General features: G+C 38.2%; 1 protein-coding gene across 4 annotated transcripts in view; it reads right to left on the bottom strand.

Moving 5' to 3' along the window:
* Positions 1-15,463: 15,463 nt before the first annotated feature.
* MFSD8 (major facilitator superfamily domain containing 8) overlaps positions 15,464-20,295 on the bottom strand; it is a 48,247-nt gene continuing 43,415 nt past the window's right edge. For 3 of the 4 annotated variants that reach the window (XM_047798336.1, XM_047798339.1, XM_047798337.1), the window contains 3 exons: positions 18,446-18,549; positions 18,110-18,357; positions 16,466-16,875 (listed from right to left, as the gene is read on the bottom strand). In XM_047798336.1, coding sequence (XP_047654292.1) covers positions 16,669-16,875; positions 18,110-18,357; positions 18,446-18,549 — 559 coding nt within the window. In that variant the 3' untranslated portion in view covers positions 16,466-16,668. Of the gene's footprint in view, positions 16,876-18,109; positions 18,358-18,445; positions 18,550-20,295 lie in introns of all 4 variants that reach the window. The other variant, XM_047798335.1, reaches the window with a different exon arrangement.

The following is a 20,295-nucleotide window of genomic DNA, read 5'->3' as shown; positions in this document are numbered from 1 at the left end:
TGAAGAATAAAGAAAAAAAATGCAAAAAACACAAACATATGGAGACCAAACAACATGCTACTAAACAACCAATGGATCATTGAAGAAATCAAAGAGGAAACAAAAATACCTAGAAGCAAATGACAACAAAGACACAACAATCTAAAACCTAAGGGATGCAGAAAAGCATTTTAAGAGGGAAGTTTAGAGCAATACAGGTTTACCTCAGGAAACAAGAAAAATATCAATAAACAACCCAACTTTACACCTAAAGCAACTAGAGAGAACAGACAAAACCCAAAGTTAGCAGAAGGAAAGGGATCATAAAGAGCAGAGCAGAAATAAATAGACACAAAGAAAACGACAGAAAAGATCAATGAAACCAAAAGCTGGTTCTTGAAAAAGATCAACAAAATTGATAAACCTTTAGCCAGACGCATGAAGAAAAAAGAGAGGACTCAAATCAATAAAATTAGAAATGAAAAAGGAGAAGTTAAAACAGACATCACATAAATACAAAGGAGCAAAAAAAACTGCTACAAACAACTATATGCCAACAAAATGGACAACCTAGAAGAAATGGACACATTCTTAGAAAGGTACAATCTTCCAATACTAAATAAGGAAGAAATAGAAAAGATGAACAGACCAATCACAAGTACTGAAATTGAAACTTTGATTCAAAAACTTCCAACAAACAAAAATCCATGACCAGATGGCTTCACATGTGAATTTTATCAAAAATTTAGAGAAAAGCTAATGCCTATACTTCTGAAACTATTCCAAAAAACAGTAAAGAAAGGAACACTCCTAAACTCATTCTATGAGGCCACCATGACCCTGATACCAAAACAAGACAAAGATACCACAAAAAAGAAAATAACCTTCCAGTATCGATAATGAACATAGACATAAAAAGGAGGAGGATTAAGACGGCAGAACAGAAGGACTGGAGCTCAACTTCTCTCCTAAAAACAACAAAATTCACAACTAAAAGGTGAGCAATCTCCACCCAAATGGACCTGAAACCTTAAAAAATATACCCTACTCCAGAAGAAAAAGAGGAGGCCACATCAAGAGGTAGGAGGGGTGATTTTGTGATATAAACAACCCCATACCTCCTGGGTGGGAAGCTCCACACTGAAAACTGGTTCACAGAGACTCACCTACAGGAATGAGAGTTCTGAGCCCCACATCAAACCCTCACACACGGGGATCTGGCACTGGGAGAAAGAGCCCCTGGAGCATCTGGCATTGAAGGCCAGTGAGGCTTGTGTGCAGGAGCTCCACAGGACTGGGGGAAACAGAGACCCCATTCTTAAAAGGCACACACAGACTTTAACGTGCACTGAGTCCAAGGGCAGAGCAAGGTCTCCTTAGGAATCTGGGTCAAACCTGACTGCAGTTCTTGGAGGACCTCCTGGGCAAATAGGGGCTGAATGTGGTTTGTTGTGGGGGAAGGACATTGGAAGCAAACCTCTTGGGAACTGTGCCTTTCTCTGGAGGTGGCTATTTTGGGAAAATCTGGCCCCACTGGTCAGTCAGTGCTGAGAAGCCCCAGGGTAAACAACAATTCAGGTGGGATCACAGCCCCGCCCCTCAGTAAACAGGCTACCTAAAGAGCCCTCAGGCACACAGCTGCCTCTAATCCCATCCAGAGACTAAGCCCCACCCACCAGAGGGATTAGAATCACCTCCACCTACCAGTGGGCAGGCATCAGCTCCCCCCCCCCAATCAGGAAGCCTACAGCAAGCCCCCATACTGACTTCAGCCACAAGGGGGGCAGACACCAGAAGTAAGAGAGGCTACAACCCTATTATCTGTAAAAAGGTCACCACACCAAAAACCTATAAAAAGGAAAAGACAGAGAACTATAACTCAGATGAGGGAGAAAGAAAAACCCCAGAAAATCAGCTAAGCGAGGAGGAGATTCTTAGCCTCCGGGGAAAAAGACTTTAGAATGTTGATGCTAAAGATGATGCAAGACATTGGAAATAAACTGGAGGCAAAGATGGATAACTTACAGGAAACACTGACCAAAGAGATATGAGATATAAAACTTAAACAAGAAGAGATGCAAAATACAATAACTGAAATAAAAAATTCACTAGAAGCAGCTAACAGCAGAATACAGGAGGCAGAAGAACAAATAAGCGAGGTGGAGGACAGATTAGTGGAAATTACGGATGCAGAACAGAAAAGAGAAAGACTGAAAACAAATGAAGAGAGTCTCAGAGAACTCTGGGACAACGTGAAACACAACAACATCTGTATTACAGGGGTGCCAGAAGGAGAAGAGAGAGAGAAGGGGACAGAAAAAATATTCTAAGAGATAATAGCCAAAAACTTCCCTAACATGGGAAAGGAAGCACTCACTCAGATCCAGGAAGCATGATGAGTACCATATAAAATAAACCCAAGGAGGAATACACCGAGACACATATTAATCAAACTCACCAAAATTAAAGACAAAATCTTGAAAGCAGCTAGGGAAAAGAAACAAATAACATATAAGGGAACCCCAATAAGGTTATTGGCAGATTTTTCAGCAGAAACTCTGCAGGCTAGAAGGGAGTGACATGATATACTTAATGTGATGAAAGGAAAAAACCTCCAACCAAGATTACTTTACCCAGCAAGGCTCTCATTCATATTTGAAGGAGAAATCAAAACCTTCACAGATAGGCAAAAGTTGAGAGAATTCAGCAACACTAAACCAGCCTTACAACAAATACTAAAGGAAATTCTCTAGGCAGAAAAGAAAAGACAGAAACAGGAAACAAAAATTCCACAAATGACAAGGTTCACCAGTAAAGGTATATATACAGTAAAGATACGAAATCGTCCATGCACAATTATACCGCCAAAATCAGAAAGCATGAGAAGAGGTGGGTACAAATGCAGGACACTGCAGATGAACTTGCAATTAAGAGAACAACAACTTAAAACAATCTCATATACATATAGACTCTTATATCAAAACGTCAGAATAACTGCAAACCAAAAATCTACAATTGATACACAAACAAGGAATCTCTGAAGAAGAAATATATCTCATAGTAAATAAGCACATAATCCACCATGAAGGGGGTCATTTGACATCATTCTTGGAATGCTGAAGTCTTCTTACATCTGATTCTGATTTCCTCTCCATCAAAGAATTTATGATAATTATAATTAGATAATGCAACTGTACAATTAAATAATACAGTTCTACAATTGTATTATTAATAACCATTTCTCTCCATGGTACAATGTAAGGTCTATAATGTCTTGTTTATCACATCACCTAGAATGATGTGATACCTGTATTGAAGAATCAATAAGATGTAACAAATTGTGAAGACATATTTATATAGTTACACTGTTTTTTAACCAATTTATGCATTTTATATTTTACTTATTTTCAGAGGGTGTATTATTTTTGTTATTTTTACCAGTTAAGTTATTCTTTTTATTATGCTATATAAAATATTTAATGGTATATAAGGCTTTCTCCTTTATAAATTTTAGTTGCATAATATACACAATGTTAATATATTGTTCATTTTTAAAGAAAAATTGAAATGTAATATATAATACTAAATAGTAAAGATGAAAGCCATACAAAATGGGATAAAGTATAGAATAAATTTCCTATTTGTCTCAGCATATTTTCCATTCCACTTCTCCAGAGGGAGTCACTTAATCTATTTCTTAAGATCCATGATATAATAATCTGTGTGAATATAACTGTGTTTAAATATATGTATTTTATTTTGTAAAAAAAAAAGAAAAGAAAGAGAAAAAAAAATCCTCAACAAAATACTGGCAAACGAAATCTAGCAATACAGTAAAAGGATTGTATGTCATGATCAAATGTGACTTATCACAGGGATGGAAGGATTTTCAATATCCACACATCAGTCAGTGTGATACACTGCATTAACAAACTGAAGAATAAAATTCATATGATCATCTCAATAGATGCAGAAAAGGCTTTTGACAAAATCTAACACACATTTCTCATTAAAAAGCCCTCCAGAAAGTGGGCATAGAGGGAAACTACCTCAACATAATAAAGGCCATATAGGACAAACCCACAGCTAACATCATTCTCAATGGTGAAAAGCTGAAAGATTTCCCTCAAGATCAGAAACAAGACAAGGATGTCTGCTCTTGCCACTACTATTCAACAGTTTTGGAAGTCCTAGCCATGACAATCAAAGAAGAAAAAGAATCCAAATTGGAAAGGAAGAGTAAAACTATTACTGTTTGCAGATGACATAATACTATACCCAGAAAATCCTAAAGATACTACCAGAAAACTGTTAGAGCTTATCAATGAATTGGTAAAGTTTCAGGATACAAAATTAATACACAGAAATCAACTGCACTTCTATACACTAACAATGAGAGATCAGAAAGAGAAATTAGGGAAACAATCCCATTTATCATCACATGAAAAAGAATAAAATACTAGGAATAAGCCTACCTAAAGAGACAAAAGAGGACGTTCCTGTTATGGCTCAGGGGTAACAAACCTGACTAGGATCTATGAGGATGTGGGTTTGATCCCTGGCCTCACTCAGAGGGTTAAGGATCCAGTATTTCCAGGTAGGTGGCAGACTTGGCTCAGATACCACATTGTGTGGCTGTGGTGTAGGCCAGCAGCTAGAGCTCTGATTTGACCTCTAGCTTGGAAACTTCCATTTGCCACAAGTGCAGCCCTAAAAAAAAAGCAAAATAATAAAATAAAAAATAAAAAAAAGGGAGTTCCCATCATGGCTCAGTGGTTAACAAACTGACTAGTAACCACGAGGTTGCGGGTTCAATCCCTGGCCTTGCTCAGTGGGTTAAGGATCTGGCATTGCTGTGAGCTATAGTGTAGGTCGCAGACACGGCTCAGATCCCATGTTGCTGTGACTCTGGCATAGGCCGGCAGCTACAGGTCCAATTGGACCCCTAGCCTGGGAACCTCCATGTGCCACAGGTGTGGCCCTAGAAAAGACAAAAAAATAAAAATAAAAATAAAAAAATAGACAAAAGATGTGTACTCTGAAAACTGTAAGATGCTGATGAAAGAAATCAAAGACAACACAAACAGATAGATATCCCATGCTCTCAGACTGGAAGAATCAATACTGCCAAAATGACTGTACTACCAAAGGCAGTCTACAGATTCGGTGCAATCCCTATCACATTACCAATGGCATTTTTCACATAACTAGAACAAAATATTTTAAAGTTAGTTTGGAAACACAAAATGCCTTGAATAGACAACACTACCCTGAGAAAGAAAAATGGAGCTGGAGGAATCAGGTTCCCTGACTTTACAAAGTTACAGTCATCAAAACAGTATGGTACTGGCACAAAAACAGAAATATACATCAGTGGAACAGGATAGAAAGCTCAGAATTAAACCCACACATAAAAAGAAGCTCAACATCACTAGTTATTAGAGAAATGCAAATTAAAACTACTATGAGGGGGGTGGGAGGGGACGCTAGGGGTTTGGGATGGAAATGCTATAAAAATGGGTTGTGATGATTGTGGTACAACTATAAATGTAATAAAATTAATTGAGTAATAAAAACAAAAAACTACTTTAAGGTTCTACCTTACACCAGACAGAACAGCCATCATCAAAAAGTCTACAAATAATAAATGCTGGAGAGGGTACGGAGAAGAGGGAACACTCTCACACTGTTGGTGGGAATGTAAATTCATGTAACCACTATGAAGTTTCCTCAAAAAAACTAAAATAAAATTACCATATGATCCGGCAATCCCACTCTTGAGCATCTATACAGAGAAAACCATGACTCAAAAAGATACATGCATCCCAGTGTTCAGTGCAGCACTTTACAATAGCCAAAACATGGAAGCAATCTAAATGTCCATCAGAGGGGTGGAAAAAGAAGATATGGAATACGTATTTATATATTTGCGTGTGTATACACACATACACTGCAATATTACTCAGCCATAAAAGAGAATGGAATACTGGCATTTTCAACAACTCGGATGGACTTAAATATTACATACTAATTTAGTCAGTGAGAGACAAACATCATGTGCTATCACTTATATGTGGAATCTAAAAAAAAGGACTCAAATGATCTTATTTGCAGAACAGAAACAGATTCACAGACTGAAAAACTTATGGTTACCAAAGGGGACAGTTTTGGGGTAGCAAGGGATGTAATGAAGTTTGAGGAAGGAAATGTTCTAAAATTAGGTTGTGATGATGGTTGTACAACTATAAATATAATAAAATTAAAGAAAAAGAATGATCAGTGGGTTCAGGTATTGTCAGCCTTATCCATCCTTCAGAAAGTTCATTATTCTTCCACTTGGTAGTTTTACCATTCATTGATGATTGTTACCCATACTTATTATTTCACTAAACATTGCTAAATAGGCATTTTTCTAATCCTATTGTTCCTTTTGTATTTATTAGTTTGGATTATTCTATAGAAAATGACTTTCCCTCATCGATATTTGATTAGATTACCCTGAAGTTTAGATAAAGGAAAGGCAAAAGAGATACTTGAGTCTTTATTTTCTGGTCTTTAGAATAAAGAGCTACAAAGCCCTAGCAGCCTCCAAACATGACCAGTGAGTTTCTTATTTTTTCTTTTTAGACCCTCACCTGCAGCATATGGAAGTTCCCAGGCTAGGGGTCTAATAGGAGATGCAGGTGCTGGCCTACACCACAGCAACTCAGGACCCAAGCCACATATGCAACCTATACCACAGCTAATGGCAATGCCAGATCCTTAACCCACTGAGTGAGGCCAGGGATTGAACCCACATCCTCATGGATACTAGTCAAGTTTGTAACCTGCTGAGCCACAACTGGACCTCCTTTTTGAAAATATCATTGTGAACGAATAGATTTTCACACATTTGATGTCTTTAAATCAACTGCAGCTATTACTTTTTCCAATGCTTTAATCGCACCATTTTTGGCTAGTAGAAATCCCTTTATTTAACTCCTATGTCCTTTTAGTTAACTCCCTTGCTTTCTCACACTAGATGACATAGGCTCATTTTGCCTGGAATCAGCCATTTCTACAAGGAGCCCAAGTTTCTTTTTAGAGTCCATGTTACCTTAAATGCCTTACCATTCTTCTTAAATTATGTCCAAAATACTTAAATACTTAGAGTACCATTTGTTCCTAACATTGGTATATCACAAATGGGCTGTATTTATAAATGGGAAATTAATCCCTTCAATCTCGAAGTTCATTGGTATGGCATGTGTTGGGTGAAAAAGCTGTGTACAGCAACTTTACCTATTTTCCATAATGGTACATACAATATTTCTATGATTATAATGATGTGAAAACAGCTGAGAGGTATAGGGTGTAGTGGATAAAGATCTACATCAACTCAGGAAATCTTTCTTTGATGGAACCTCCTCCTCGTCCCAGTTATAAACCTGTTTAGTCCATGTAATTGATGTGATCCTGACAAAGTTCTTCCTTCACACAGATAATCCCAGAATGGATGCATGATCTGGGCCTGGGTTAGGACAGGATTCCATTCCATTCCCATATTACAGTTTCAAGGATAGATATGTAAGCTATACTTGGCTACTTGGAACCTTTTCTGATACATCTGCCTGAGCTATTTAGCTCTGAAACTGTAAGTTATAAAGGTATTGCAAGCTTGGGGCTGCCAGTGGCCATATCGCCACAAAGAGGAGAGTGCCTGAAAATAAAGTTAAAGATAGGTATGTTGAACTAAAAGAAAGAGAGTCCTGATGACATTATTTGAACTCTTAGCTCCAGCCATGCCTAAAATTAGAATACTTAATGCTTACTTGCCACTGGAGGAGTCCTAATGCTTGGGGCCTAATGGTCTTGCATTGCCCCTCTACAGTCTCAATTAGCAGGACTCTCTGTCTCAAATCGCTGTACTCCAGCCACCTTGGAGATATTTTTAGGTCCAGGAAAGCTCCAAGATCTTTCCACCTCCAGGGTTTTGCCATGTGTTCTACCTGAAATGCACTTATCCTATTCTTCACCAATCTAAAACATTCTCTTCCACTAAGCCTTAATCATTACTTCATTAGAGAAACAGTCCCAGACTTTCCTGTTGAGGTCAGATCACCCTCACAACTCCCTATATTATCGTTCTTTCCTCAGGCATATTCATATGTGTAATTATTTGACTAATCACTTTCCTGCCAATATTTTAGCCCCATGAGGGCAGGGGCTCTGCGTATTTTGTTTAGTGCTCTGTCCCCAACAAAGACATGGTGATTGGAACATGGTGGTGGTCCCTTAAACATATATTTAAAGTATGAATAAATAAATTTTTAAGGCTTAAGGCACATATATAATAATCTTGTTTACTAGAAAATATACATTCAGGAGTTCCCATCGTGGCTCAGCAGAAACGAATCTGGCTGGTAACCATGAGGATGCAGGTTCAATCCCTGGCCTCGTCCAGTGGGTTGAGGATCTGGCATTGCTATGAACTGTGGTGTAGGTCTCAGACACGGCATGGATCTGGTATTGCTGTGACTGTGGTGTAGGCTGGCAGCTGCAGGTTCAACTGGACCCTGGCCTGGGAACCTCCATATACCACAGGCATGGCCCCAAAAAAGACCAAAAAAGACCAAAAAAAAAAAAGAACCAACACCCAACACCCAGACCTTCAGTAAAGGAAAATGATGCAGGTAGAAAAAAGAATACAGAATAAATGTCTTAAACTCAGTAGAGGAAAGAAACGATAACTTTGAAAAACCTCTCCCAGAAAGTAGACAAAAACAGAGGAAGAAAAAAAAAAAAGAAAATTACAAGGTCAATTCATCAAGTCCAATTTCAGACTAAAAAAATTTCCAGGAGGACAACAAAGAAAACAGAGGGGAGAAAATGATAACATAGGTAACACAAAAACATTTTATAAGAAATATATATATACACACATATACATTCATATTGTAAAATATATTAAATTATAAATGTATAGAATAGTAAAAAATGGCACCCCAAATTTCCTCTCAAAGCAAGTTAATCTAATCTATTCTAAAAAAGATGCAGGGAACCCTCCTGCACTGTTGGTGGGAATGTAAACTGGAACAGCCACTATGGAGAACAGTTTGGAGATACCTTAGAAATCTATACATAGAACTTCCATATGACCCCGCAATCCCACTCTTGGGCATCTATCTGGACAAAATTCTACTTAAAAGAGACACGTGCACCCGCATGTTCATTGCAGCACTATTCACAATAGCCAAGACATGGAAACAACCCAAATGTCCATCGACAGATGATTGGATTCGGAAGATGTGGTATATATACACAATGGAATACTACTCAGCCATAAAAAAGAATGACATAATGCCATTTGCAGCAACATGGATGGAACTAGAGAATCTCATACTGAGTGAAATGAGCCAGAAAGACAAAGACAAATACCATATGATATCACTCATAACTGGAATCTAATATCCAACACAAATGAACATCTCCTCAGAAAAGAAAATCATGGACTTGGAGAAGAGACTTGTGGCTGCCTGATGGGAGGGGGAGGAAGTGGGAGGGATCGAGAGCTTGGGGTTATCAGATACAACTTAGAATAGACTTAGAAGGAGATCCTGCTGAATAGCATTGAGAACTTTGTCTAGATACTCGTGTTGCAACAGAAGAAAGGGTGGGGGAAAAAATGTAATTGTAATGTATACATGTAAGGATAACCTGACCCCCTTGCTGTACAGTGGGAAAATAAAAAAATTATAAAAAAATAAAATAAAAAAGATGCAGATAAGGAGTTTATCCTCTCTAAAACAAAAAATTACATAGATTTTTTTTTTTTTTTTTGCTTTCTAGGGCCATACCCGTGGCATATGGAGGTTCCCAGGCTAGGGATCTAATCGGAGCTATAGCTGCTGGCCTACACCACAGCCAAAGCAACACTAGACCTGAGCTGCATCTGTGACTTACACCAGAGCCACAGCAATGCAGGATCTGAGCCACGTCTGCAACCTACACCACAGCTCAGGCAATGTCGGATCCTTAACCCACTGAGCAAGGCCAGGGATCGAACCCGCAACCTCACGGTTCCTAGTCAGATTCATTTCTGCTGCGCCACCATGGGAACTCCCATACAGATTTATTTTAAATGTGGCCAAGTTTAACAAGATAGCATGAAAATGCTTTGTGAAGTTATAAATCCCTTCAAGTATGAAAATCATTCTTATCGGGTATAAGCTTAGATTTTCATAAACACATCTTTTAAATACTATTTTTAGCAGTTTTTCATACCTTAAGAAGGTCTCCTATCATCTTTTAATTTATACTAAACTTGTCAACTCAAGATCTCAACTAGGTGATTTTTTTCCTCAAACTTTACCTCTGTGACCTCTCCTCAACCCCATGTCACTTTCTTTAACTACCTTTGTGCTAAGATGTTTTGGTGTTAACCCCCAGAGAAGTCAGTACTCTCAATAATCTCCCCACCCCCCCGCCCCGAAGTGGCTCCAAGGGGCACTTGCAGAATCTTGCCCCTCAGCAATGCTTCAGGAATAGTTTCTCTGCCCCCTAGGGAATTTGGAGGTCTCCGGCAGCTAAGGAAACCTCCTGCCGAATTCTGGGCCCTCACGATCTGTGTGCTAGGCCAACTGTGGGTCTGCACCCTCCTGGAAAGCCCCTTGTGGACTCCCAGCAGCTTTCCCTGTTTCTGAGGTAACTTTCTCCACCCCAGTAGAGAGCATGAAAGTAGAACATTATCTAACACGTTATACAAAAATAAACTCAAAATGGATTAAAGACTAAATATAAGGCCGGAAACTATAAAACTCCTAGAGGGAAACATAGGCAGAACAATCTTTGTATACATCACAGCAACATTTTCTTTGATTCACCTCCTAGAATAATCACAATAAAGACACAAATAAACCAATGGGACCTAATCAAACTCAAAAGCTTTTGCACAGCAAAGGAAACCATTAAAAAAAACGCAAAGACAACCTATGGAATGAGAGAAAATCTCTGCCAAAGAAGCAACAGACAAGGGACTAATCTCCAAAATATACACTCATGCAACTCAAACAACAAAAAGCAAACAACCCAACTGAAAAATGGGCAGAAGATCTAAATAGATATTTCTCCAAAGGAGATATACAGATGGCCAACAGGCTTATGATAAAATGCTCAATAGCACTACTTATTAGAGAAATGCAGGTCAAAACTACAATGAGGTAGGAATTCCTGTCATGGCTCAGTGGAAATGAATCTGAGTAGCATCCATGAGGATGCAGGTTTGATCCCTGGCTTCAATCAGTGGGTTGAGGATCTGGCATTGTCAGGAACTGTGGTGTAGGTCGTAGACACTGTTCGGATCTGGCATTGCTATAGCCGTGGCATAGACCAGTGACTACACCTCTGATTCAACCCCTAGCCTAGGAACCTCCATATGCTGTGCGTGCAGCCCTAAAAAGCCAAAAAAACAAAACTACAATGAGATACTACCTCACACCAGTTAGAATGGCCATCATTAACAAGTCAACAAATAACTAGTGCTGGAGAGGGTGTGGAGAAAAAGTACCCTCCTGCACTGTTGGTGGGAATGTAAAACAGTACAACCACTATAGAAAACAGTATGGAGGTACCTCAGAAAACTAAATATAGAACTACCATATGATCCAATAATCCCACTCCTGGGCATATATCCAGACAAAACTTTTATTGAAAAAGATATGTACCCCTATGTTCAGAGCAGCACTAATCACAATAGCTAAGACATGGAAACAAACTAAATGTCTATCAAAAGATGATTGGGTTAAGAAGATGTGGTACATATATACAATGGACTATTACTCAGCCATAAAAAAGACAAACTAATGGCATTTGCAGCAACATGGATAGAACTGGAGACTCTCACACTAAGCAAAGCCAGCCAGAAAGAAAAATGCAAATACCATATGGTATCACTTATTTATGGAATCTAAAATATGGAGTAGATAAACCTATCTAAAACCTCCCCCCACCAAAAAAAAAAAAAAAAAAAAAAAAAACAGAAAGAGATCATGGCCAAGAGGAGTAGACTTGAGGTTCTCAAGGGGAAAGGGGAGGGAGTGGGATGGATGGGTATTCTGGGTTTTTTTTTTTTTTTTATGAAAACTGTTATTATTTGGAACAGATGGGCAATGGGATCCTACTGTGTGTGACTGGGTAACTTTGTTATACAACGGAACTTAACAAAACACTGTAAATCGGAGTTTCTGGCATGGCGCAGTAGTTAACGAATCCGACTAGGAACCATGAGGTTGCGGGTTCGGTCCCCGCCCTTGCTCAGTGGGTTAACAATCCAGCGTTGCCGTGAGCTGTGGTGTGGGTTGCAGACGCGGCTTGGTTCCCGTGTTGCTGTGGCTCTGGCATATGCCAGCAGCTACAGCTCCGATTAGACCCCTAGTCTGGGAACCTCCATATGCCGCGGGAGCGGCCCAAAGAAATAGCAAAAAGACAAAAAAAAAAAAAAGAAACACTGTAAATCAACCATAGTTTAAAAACAAAGAAATGAAGGTGGCAGTTATTTTTGCAAGGATATAGTTTATCTGAATTTTATTCAATACTAAAAAAATTAAGAAGTTGGGAAACTTCATAATTTATGTCATATTCCCACATAGAAAGTGTATTATGCTAAAACAAAGCCCCAGTCAATGGGCTTCAAATTACGTTCTCAAATATTTCTGCTGATAGGTAATTTAATTTACCCTATAATTGGCAATAAATTTACTACTCCTATAACTTTATGGGCTATTTTCATCACTATGAAAAATAGTTAAGGATGTAGATTTTGAAGATAGACTATTACTTAGATAAGTACCTTAATTTCTCTGTGTCTGTTCCTTCATCTGTAAAATGGGAATCATAAGAGTATCTTGGCTCTGTAAGACTGATAATGAGAATTAAAGAGTACATTACAGAGTTCCTGTCGTGGCTCAGTGGTTAACGAATCCAACTAGGAACCATGAAGTTGCAGGTTTGATCCCTAGCCTCGCTCAGTGGGTTAAGGAGCTGGCATTGCCATGAGCTGTGGTATAGGTCACAGACTCAGCTCAGATCCCATATGCTGCAGGCGCTGCCCTAAAAACACAAAAAGAAAAAAAAAAAAAAAAAGAGTACATTACACATTACCTGCAATACGAAAAGAACTCCATGTTTGCCCTTAGCATTTTCCTCATTACCATTATTGTTATTTCTATCATGTATACTATCTAAACCAAGTGTGGAGTTTGTATTTTAGGATTGGAAATTACCCAAAAATTTTAAGAGAGACTGACTGTAACTCCCGATGGCACAGAAGGTTAAGGATCTGGTGTCATCACTGGTGAGGTTGCTTCTGTGTTGCTGGCTCAATCCCTGGCCCGGGAACTTCCACTTGCAACAGGGGCGGCCAAAAAAACAAAAAACAAACTCTAAGACAGAGGAAGGAGCTGCAGAACATCAGAGAAGAAGGACTTGACCAGAACCAGAAATCTGGCTATGGCCCTGATAAATCTTAAATGAAGTACAGTCTTGATACAGGGACAGAGAAAAGTGAAAACAATCTCTAAAATTTAATCACAGATTGATTCTGTCAGATTGAGCCTTCTTTAGAGCTGGGGAAGTTGGATTTAAGAGTAAACTTCAAAAGAACAAACAATTCCATTTAAAAATAGGCAGAGCATCTGAATAGATGCTTCTTTTCCAAAGAAGACACACATGGCCAACAGATATATGAAACAGTGCTCCACATCACTACTCCTCCGAAAATGCAAATCAAAGTCACAGTGAAACATACCACTTCACAACTGTGAAAATGGCTATTATCAAAAAGATAAATATAATAAGAGTTTGCAAGGATGTAGAGAAAGGCAAACTTCTTACATTGTTGGTGGGAATGTAAACTGGTACCTCCACCATGGCGAACAGTATAGAGGTTCTTCAAAAAATTAATAGAACTACCATGTGATTTGGCAATCCCACTTCTGGGTATAAGAAGATGAAGGCAGACTCTCAAAGAGATATCTGCACTATGCTGTTCATTATAGCATTATTCACAATAGCCGAGGTGTCCATCAACAGATGAATGGATAAGGAAGATATGATGTGTGTGTACTATTCAGCCACAAGAGAGGAGATCTGTCCTGCCATTTGTGACAACATGGATGGACCCTAAAGGCATTATGTTAGGTGAAGTAAGTCAGATAGAGAGGGACAAGTATGTAGAATACCACTTGTATGTAGAATCTAAAAGAGCCAAACTCTTCGAGGCAGAGAGTGGAAGGATGGTTGCTAAGGCCTAGGGAACGAAAGAAATGGGTAGATGTTCGTTAAAGAGTAAAAACTTCCTGTAATAAGATGAGTGAGTTCTGGGGATCTATTGTACAGCATGGTGATTATAGTTAATAACACTCTATTATATAGTTAAAAGTTGCTTAAGAGAGTAGATCTTAAATGTTCTCACCACAAAAAAGAAATGGTAATTATGTGATATGATGGAGGGGTTGGCTAATGCCAAGATGGAAATCATTTTGCAATTATGTAATCATCAAATCAACATGCTGTACACCTTAAGTCTGCACAATGTTACATGTCAATTATATCACAATAAAGCTGAAAAAACACATGAAAGGCACAGGGGAAAAAAAGATAACTGTCTGTAAGTCAAGAAGAGAGGCTTTGGAAGAAACCAACCCTGTTGACACCTTTATCTCAGACTTCTACCCTCCAGGACTGTGAGAAATAAATTCCTGTTATTCAAGTTACCCCCTCCAAAAAAGTACATTGAACAGTTTATAAAGTGCAGATTATAGTGTTTACTCTCATATTTGAAAATATTTATAATTTACAGTAGGAACATTTGGGAAAGTATTTAGAAATATTTTTGCATTTTGGGGTAATATTATCTACATACATAGCTTTGTGCTAGTCCCTTTTAGCAGCATTCGATCTACATAGAGTAGAAGTGTATACACAGAGAGTGTGATTTAGCCCACATTTGTAAACTCAGTAAACTGTTAGATTAAAGCCATTTTACCTCAAATATTAGCTTGACTGTATTGCAGCTGGCATGAACTACTCAAACTTAAAATTCTGTCGTTTCTTTGTCTTTTTAAGGCCACGCCATGGCGTATGGAGGTTCCCAGGCTAGGGATTGAATTGGAGCTGCAGCCACCTGCCTACACCACACAGCCACTGCAACGCAGGATCCAAGCCATGCATGAGACCAACACCATAGTTCTGGCAACGATGGATCCTCAACCCACTGAGTTAAGCCAGGGATTGAACCTGCGTCCTTAAGGATGATAGTCAGATTTGTTTCTGCTGAGCCACAACGGGAACTCCAAAATTCTGTATTTCTGAGGAGTTCTGCAGACACAGATTGAAAACTGACAGAAGAAGTAAATGAAGTAATAGTTTTTCTCCAGAATTTAAAGGATTTGGAAAATGCCAATAATTTTAAGTTTGCTGTTCAATATGTATACAAGATACATCTGGCTTATATTTCTAAAGTGAATTATTTATTAGGACTTTAAAGAAAAAAGTGGTTATTCCTACTAAAGGTAGTGACACCCATCTTGATCGCTTAATCCTCTTTATTCCTCAAATATGAGCCTTACTCATACTCATGTATTAACTTTGGGATTCTTCAGCGAGATCCCAAACCAAAATTAAGACAAAAAGTATAGTATTAAAAACAATGACTTATAGAAGCTAATGTGGAATGGCAGGCATGGTGAGTGGAAAATTTAGAAGTAATGATTTTATTTTGTAAAGAAAACTTGATAGTAGCAAAAAAATGCATTGTGGGTTTTTTGTCTGTTCTTTTTTTTTTTTTTTTTTTTGGCTGCACCTATGGCACATGAAAGTTCCTGGGTCAGGGATCAAACCCAAGCCACAGCTGCAACCTACACCACAGTTGTGGCAATGCTGGATCCTCAACCCACTGCACCAGCCTGGGGATCAAACACGCACCACTGCAGAAACAACACCTGATCCCCAACCTGCTACACCACAGCAGGAACTCCCATTTTTTTTATAAATTAAAAAAGAGATACCTTTGAATAAATGTATCTCTGTTTAGGTAGACAATTTCTATAATTTCATTCTATTACAGGTAATTCATACAGAACTCTCCCTATGGGAAATTCCTGTTGTGGCTCAGCGGTAATGAGCCAGACTAGTATCCATGAGGATGCAGGTTCAATCCTGGTCTCACTCAGTGGGTTGAGGATTCAGTGTTGCTGTGGCTGTAGTGTTGGCTGGCAGCTGTAGCTCCAATTTGAACCCTAGCCTGGGAACTTTCATATGCCGCAGGTACGGCCCTAAAATAAAGAACTCTATGATTTCACTGCATAGATAGTCTCTTGTTATTTTGATGACAGTTTGAATTAAGAGTGTAACTTCCCATTTATAGACCACTGTCCTTTCACACATGAGTTCATGCCACACACCTCCCCAAAAATTATATGAAGACTATTTTTTTTTGAGACAAGGAAACTATGATCAAGAGTTTTTTATATTATCTTGTTATTCACACTTACACATAGAATTCCCTGCGTTATTGAATAAATATTCTTGTTATTCAAAGCATACAGTACCTCCAACCTGATTTTGGGAAACTGACTACTAGCAACTGTCTAGCAGAGCCTTAAAAGAGGAAGGTCTACACGACAAGTACTTTCCATCACAGACTTAGCTAAGTTACTCCTGAATTCCTCCATGCCTCACAGAGAAAGCAATGAGTCTTTTGTAAACCACACCCAGGAGTGTGATGGTAAGCAACACCAGCCCACACACAAGGCTGAAAGCCCATCGTGGGCCCCAGGCAGTATACACTTGGCTGATGAACACAGGTCCAAGAATCCGTGCTGCACTTCCAGATGCTGTTAACCAACCCATGTACACACCCTGTGGAGAGAGAAGCAGACAGATACTCAGATATAGTTATTTTAAAAACAGGGATGATACTACTATTATGAAACTATGACAAACTCACAAGAATCACTTTCTCCATCTGCTATCTTTAAATTAAATATAGTGTCTATAAATACAGCAAATAATAAACAATAAGCTAATTTGATATACTGCTTAGGAAAAAGAAAAGTTGTGTAAAAGAACAAACACTGTCTGCTGAAATGACTTATTAATTTACCTTTTAAGGCTAACATTTATTTTGTACTTGCTATCTTTCAAACACTGCATTAGGTACTCTCCATCTACTGTTTCCAATACAAATTTCTATGATTGGTATTATCCTCATTTAATAAATCGGAAAGCTAAAGCTCAGAAAATTCAAGAATTATCCAAGAGATTAAAAGCTCTGTTTGGCTGACTCCATTGTATCAATTTCCACTAAATCATAATGTCACTACTCCAACTACTGTATCCAAAAATATAGCCCATACAATCTACCCAAGAAAGTACAATACAGCACTATTTCTAATATCCTCCAACTGAAAGTAACCTAACTGTCCATCAATCATGGATTAAGTAAATAAACTATGGTATATTTAATAAATGGAATGCTAAGCAGTTGCTTAAAAGAATAAGGTCTTATATAGAATAAGACCTTAACCATGAGAATAACATCTACATGCAACGGCATGAAAAGAAAGCCGTGATTAAAAAAAAAAAAAAGAAAGCTATGATAATATTAAGGGGGAAAAAAACTGAAGATGTAGAAAAAAGTTTACATACATGAGGTATAATCCATTTTATCTTTTTTTTTTTTTAAAGGCCATAGAGTGGCCCTAGAAAAGGCAAAAAGAAAAAAAAAGAAAAAAAAATTCTGAGTATGCAGTTCTGGCTGTGTCAAAACAGGATCAGTAGTGTCTCTGCAGTGTCAGGACGCAGGTTCAAATCCTGGCCTGGCCCAGTAGGTTAAAGCATGTGGTGTTGCCACAACTGAGGTATAGGTCCTAACTGTGGCTCGTATCTGACCTCTGGCCTCCTGGGAATTCCATATGTCAAGAGATGGCCCAAAATGAAAAAAGAAAAAAAGAAAAAGAGAAAGAAAAAAAAATTTCTGATTATGATAAAAATCCCCTAAATCAGCTTGTGCAAAAATGGAGAGTGGCAGCAAAAAATGTGAGTGCTTACAAGTATATCTCACACAACTGCAATACCAGGATAACTGACTCACCTGAGGTTTTGGTCCCAGAATTTTTGAATATAATGTATAGGACATAACATTGCAGGATGGATAGCCTATTCCAACTAGCACAGCTGCTATCAGGAACTGGGCCAGATGGATCATGGGGGTGTAGAGGCACCAGGCTTGTTCAAATGGACAACCGGTTGGTCCTTCATTGTGATCTTCTCTTGGAGACTTCCAAAGAGTAATAATTATTTCCCCAAATGTGGTATTAGGGATTGAATTATTATGTAAATCTGTAAAAATAAAATTAGTATAGTGAATTACTTATTAATTTCAGATAGATAGCAGGGGTTAACATTATAGAATAATACATGGCTATACCTTCCCACTGTATTTTAGGAAACTGATTTCCCCAAGGTAACAAGATAAAGAAGCCAACCCATACAACGATGAGTCCTCCCAGTAGGATAGCACGCTCTCCAATCCTGTTAAAGAACAAAAACTCTGTAATTTTAAAATGAAACATTATAACATGGTTACATTGCATTTAGAATTTTTAAACTGTAAATAAAATATCAATACTTCTATGATACACTAATATGAACGCAAAATACAATCTCCCACCAAAGGGCACCAGGACTCCTCTAAAAACTGGCTGATTTCAGGTCTGAGACAGAAAATGTATAAGATGAGCCTGGACATCTTATCATACCAGAAAGCACAGAAGCTATCAGCAACTACTGGGACATGATAAAAGGACTCAGAGCCAATCTGAAGAAGTTGGCCAAAACCAGACAATTGGAACACCAAAAATAACAGTAACGACAATATAACCTGTGGGAGCTCCCTCTGTGGCTCAGCAGTTAAAGAACACAACTAATACCCATGAGGATGCGGGTTCAATCTCTGGCCTCGCTCAGGGGGTTGGAGATTCGGTGTTGCCATGAGCTGTGGTGCAGGTTGCAGATGCAGCTCGAATCCTGTGTTGCTGTGGCTGTGGTGTAGGCCGGCAGCTAACCTGGGAACTTCCATATGCTGCAGGTGCAGCCCCATAAAGCAGAAAAAAAAAAAATCGTCCAATTGTTAAAGCTGGGTAATAGATATTAAACATTCAGTACATGATTCTCTCTACATTTTTGTATATGTTGGAGATTTTCCATAACAAAAAGTGAAATATACAAATAAGACCAAAGTTTCTTAAAACATAACGAATAAACCCAATACTTCCCATCACCCTCAGAATATCTACAAGGCTTCATATCTTTACAACCTAATCTTCTCCATTTGCCATTTCTCTCACTCTGTTCTGCTCTGGCCAAAATGGCCTTCTTGCTTGTTCCTTTATCACACAAAGCTCAGTCTTCTGGGGGAAGAGAGTTCCCGGCCACTACACGGCCATTCTCTGACTTCACGGAAGTCTCTGCTTGGATGGAACTTCGATTTGAGCTGTCCTCTTTGAATAGTCAATAAAAACAACACTTTCCTTTTCTCCCTTGCCACTTTTTATTCCCTTCCTCTGCTCTATTTTTCACAGTACTTATCATGACCTGATTTCACATTTGCATTTATTGCCTTTCCTCCCAATAGAATACAAGCTCTTTGAAGGTATGAAATTGGACAATCTGTAAGAATGCCTATCAGCAGAACCACTCTACTTCTGTAGCAAGATGTTATGCATTTACTATTATTTAACTTTGAATATGAATATATGTCTATGTCTATATCTGTATCTTGGTCCCTCTACTTGGTTCTATTAAGGACAGGAGTCTTCACAGTATCCCCCATAGCACCTAACCCTATGCACTGACTCAATATTTGTTAATTGATTTTAGAACCTTAAGATTCTAAAGTATTATTAAAATATTTTAGGAATAATTAAATTGTTAGAACTGTCTAAATTCATCAACTAAAGTCACACCCGAGACTATATGAATGAACTTAATTTTATACAAGCTTTTCCTTCAGTGTGCTTTTTACAGTTGTACTTTTACAAAACTCTTCTATGATAAAGTGTTCTGTGACCAAAGTTAAAGTTAATTTTTAGAGATGTCCCATACTCTATTTATCATGATGGTCATATACTATATATACAGTATATATAGATTTAGAAGTCTTACAGTAAAGTTTGGTGATTTGAACCAGAATTTTTCCAAATGTAACCACTTAATCTTTCTTGTTTCATAACATATATTGCCACACAGCAGAACAATGTTTTGTGAAACAAGGAAATA

Source organism: Phacochoerus africanus, chromosome 10, assembly GCF_016906955.1.
Source record: "Phacochoerus africanus isolate WHEZ1 chromosome 10, ROS_Pafr_v1, whole genome shotgun sequence".
In the NCBI taxonomy this organism is placed as follows: domain Eukaryota; kingdom Metazoa; phylum Chordata; class Mammalia; order Artiodactyla; family Suidae; genus Phacochoerus; species Phacochoerus africanus.
Note: the sequence above shows the minus strand (reverse complement) of the source record. Positions and strands in the feature narration are given on the sequence as shown.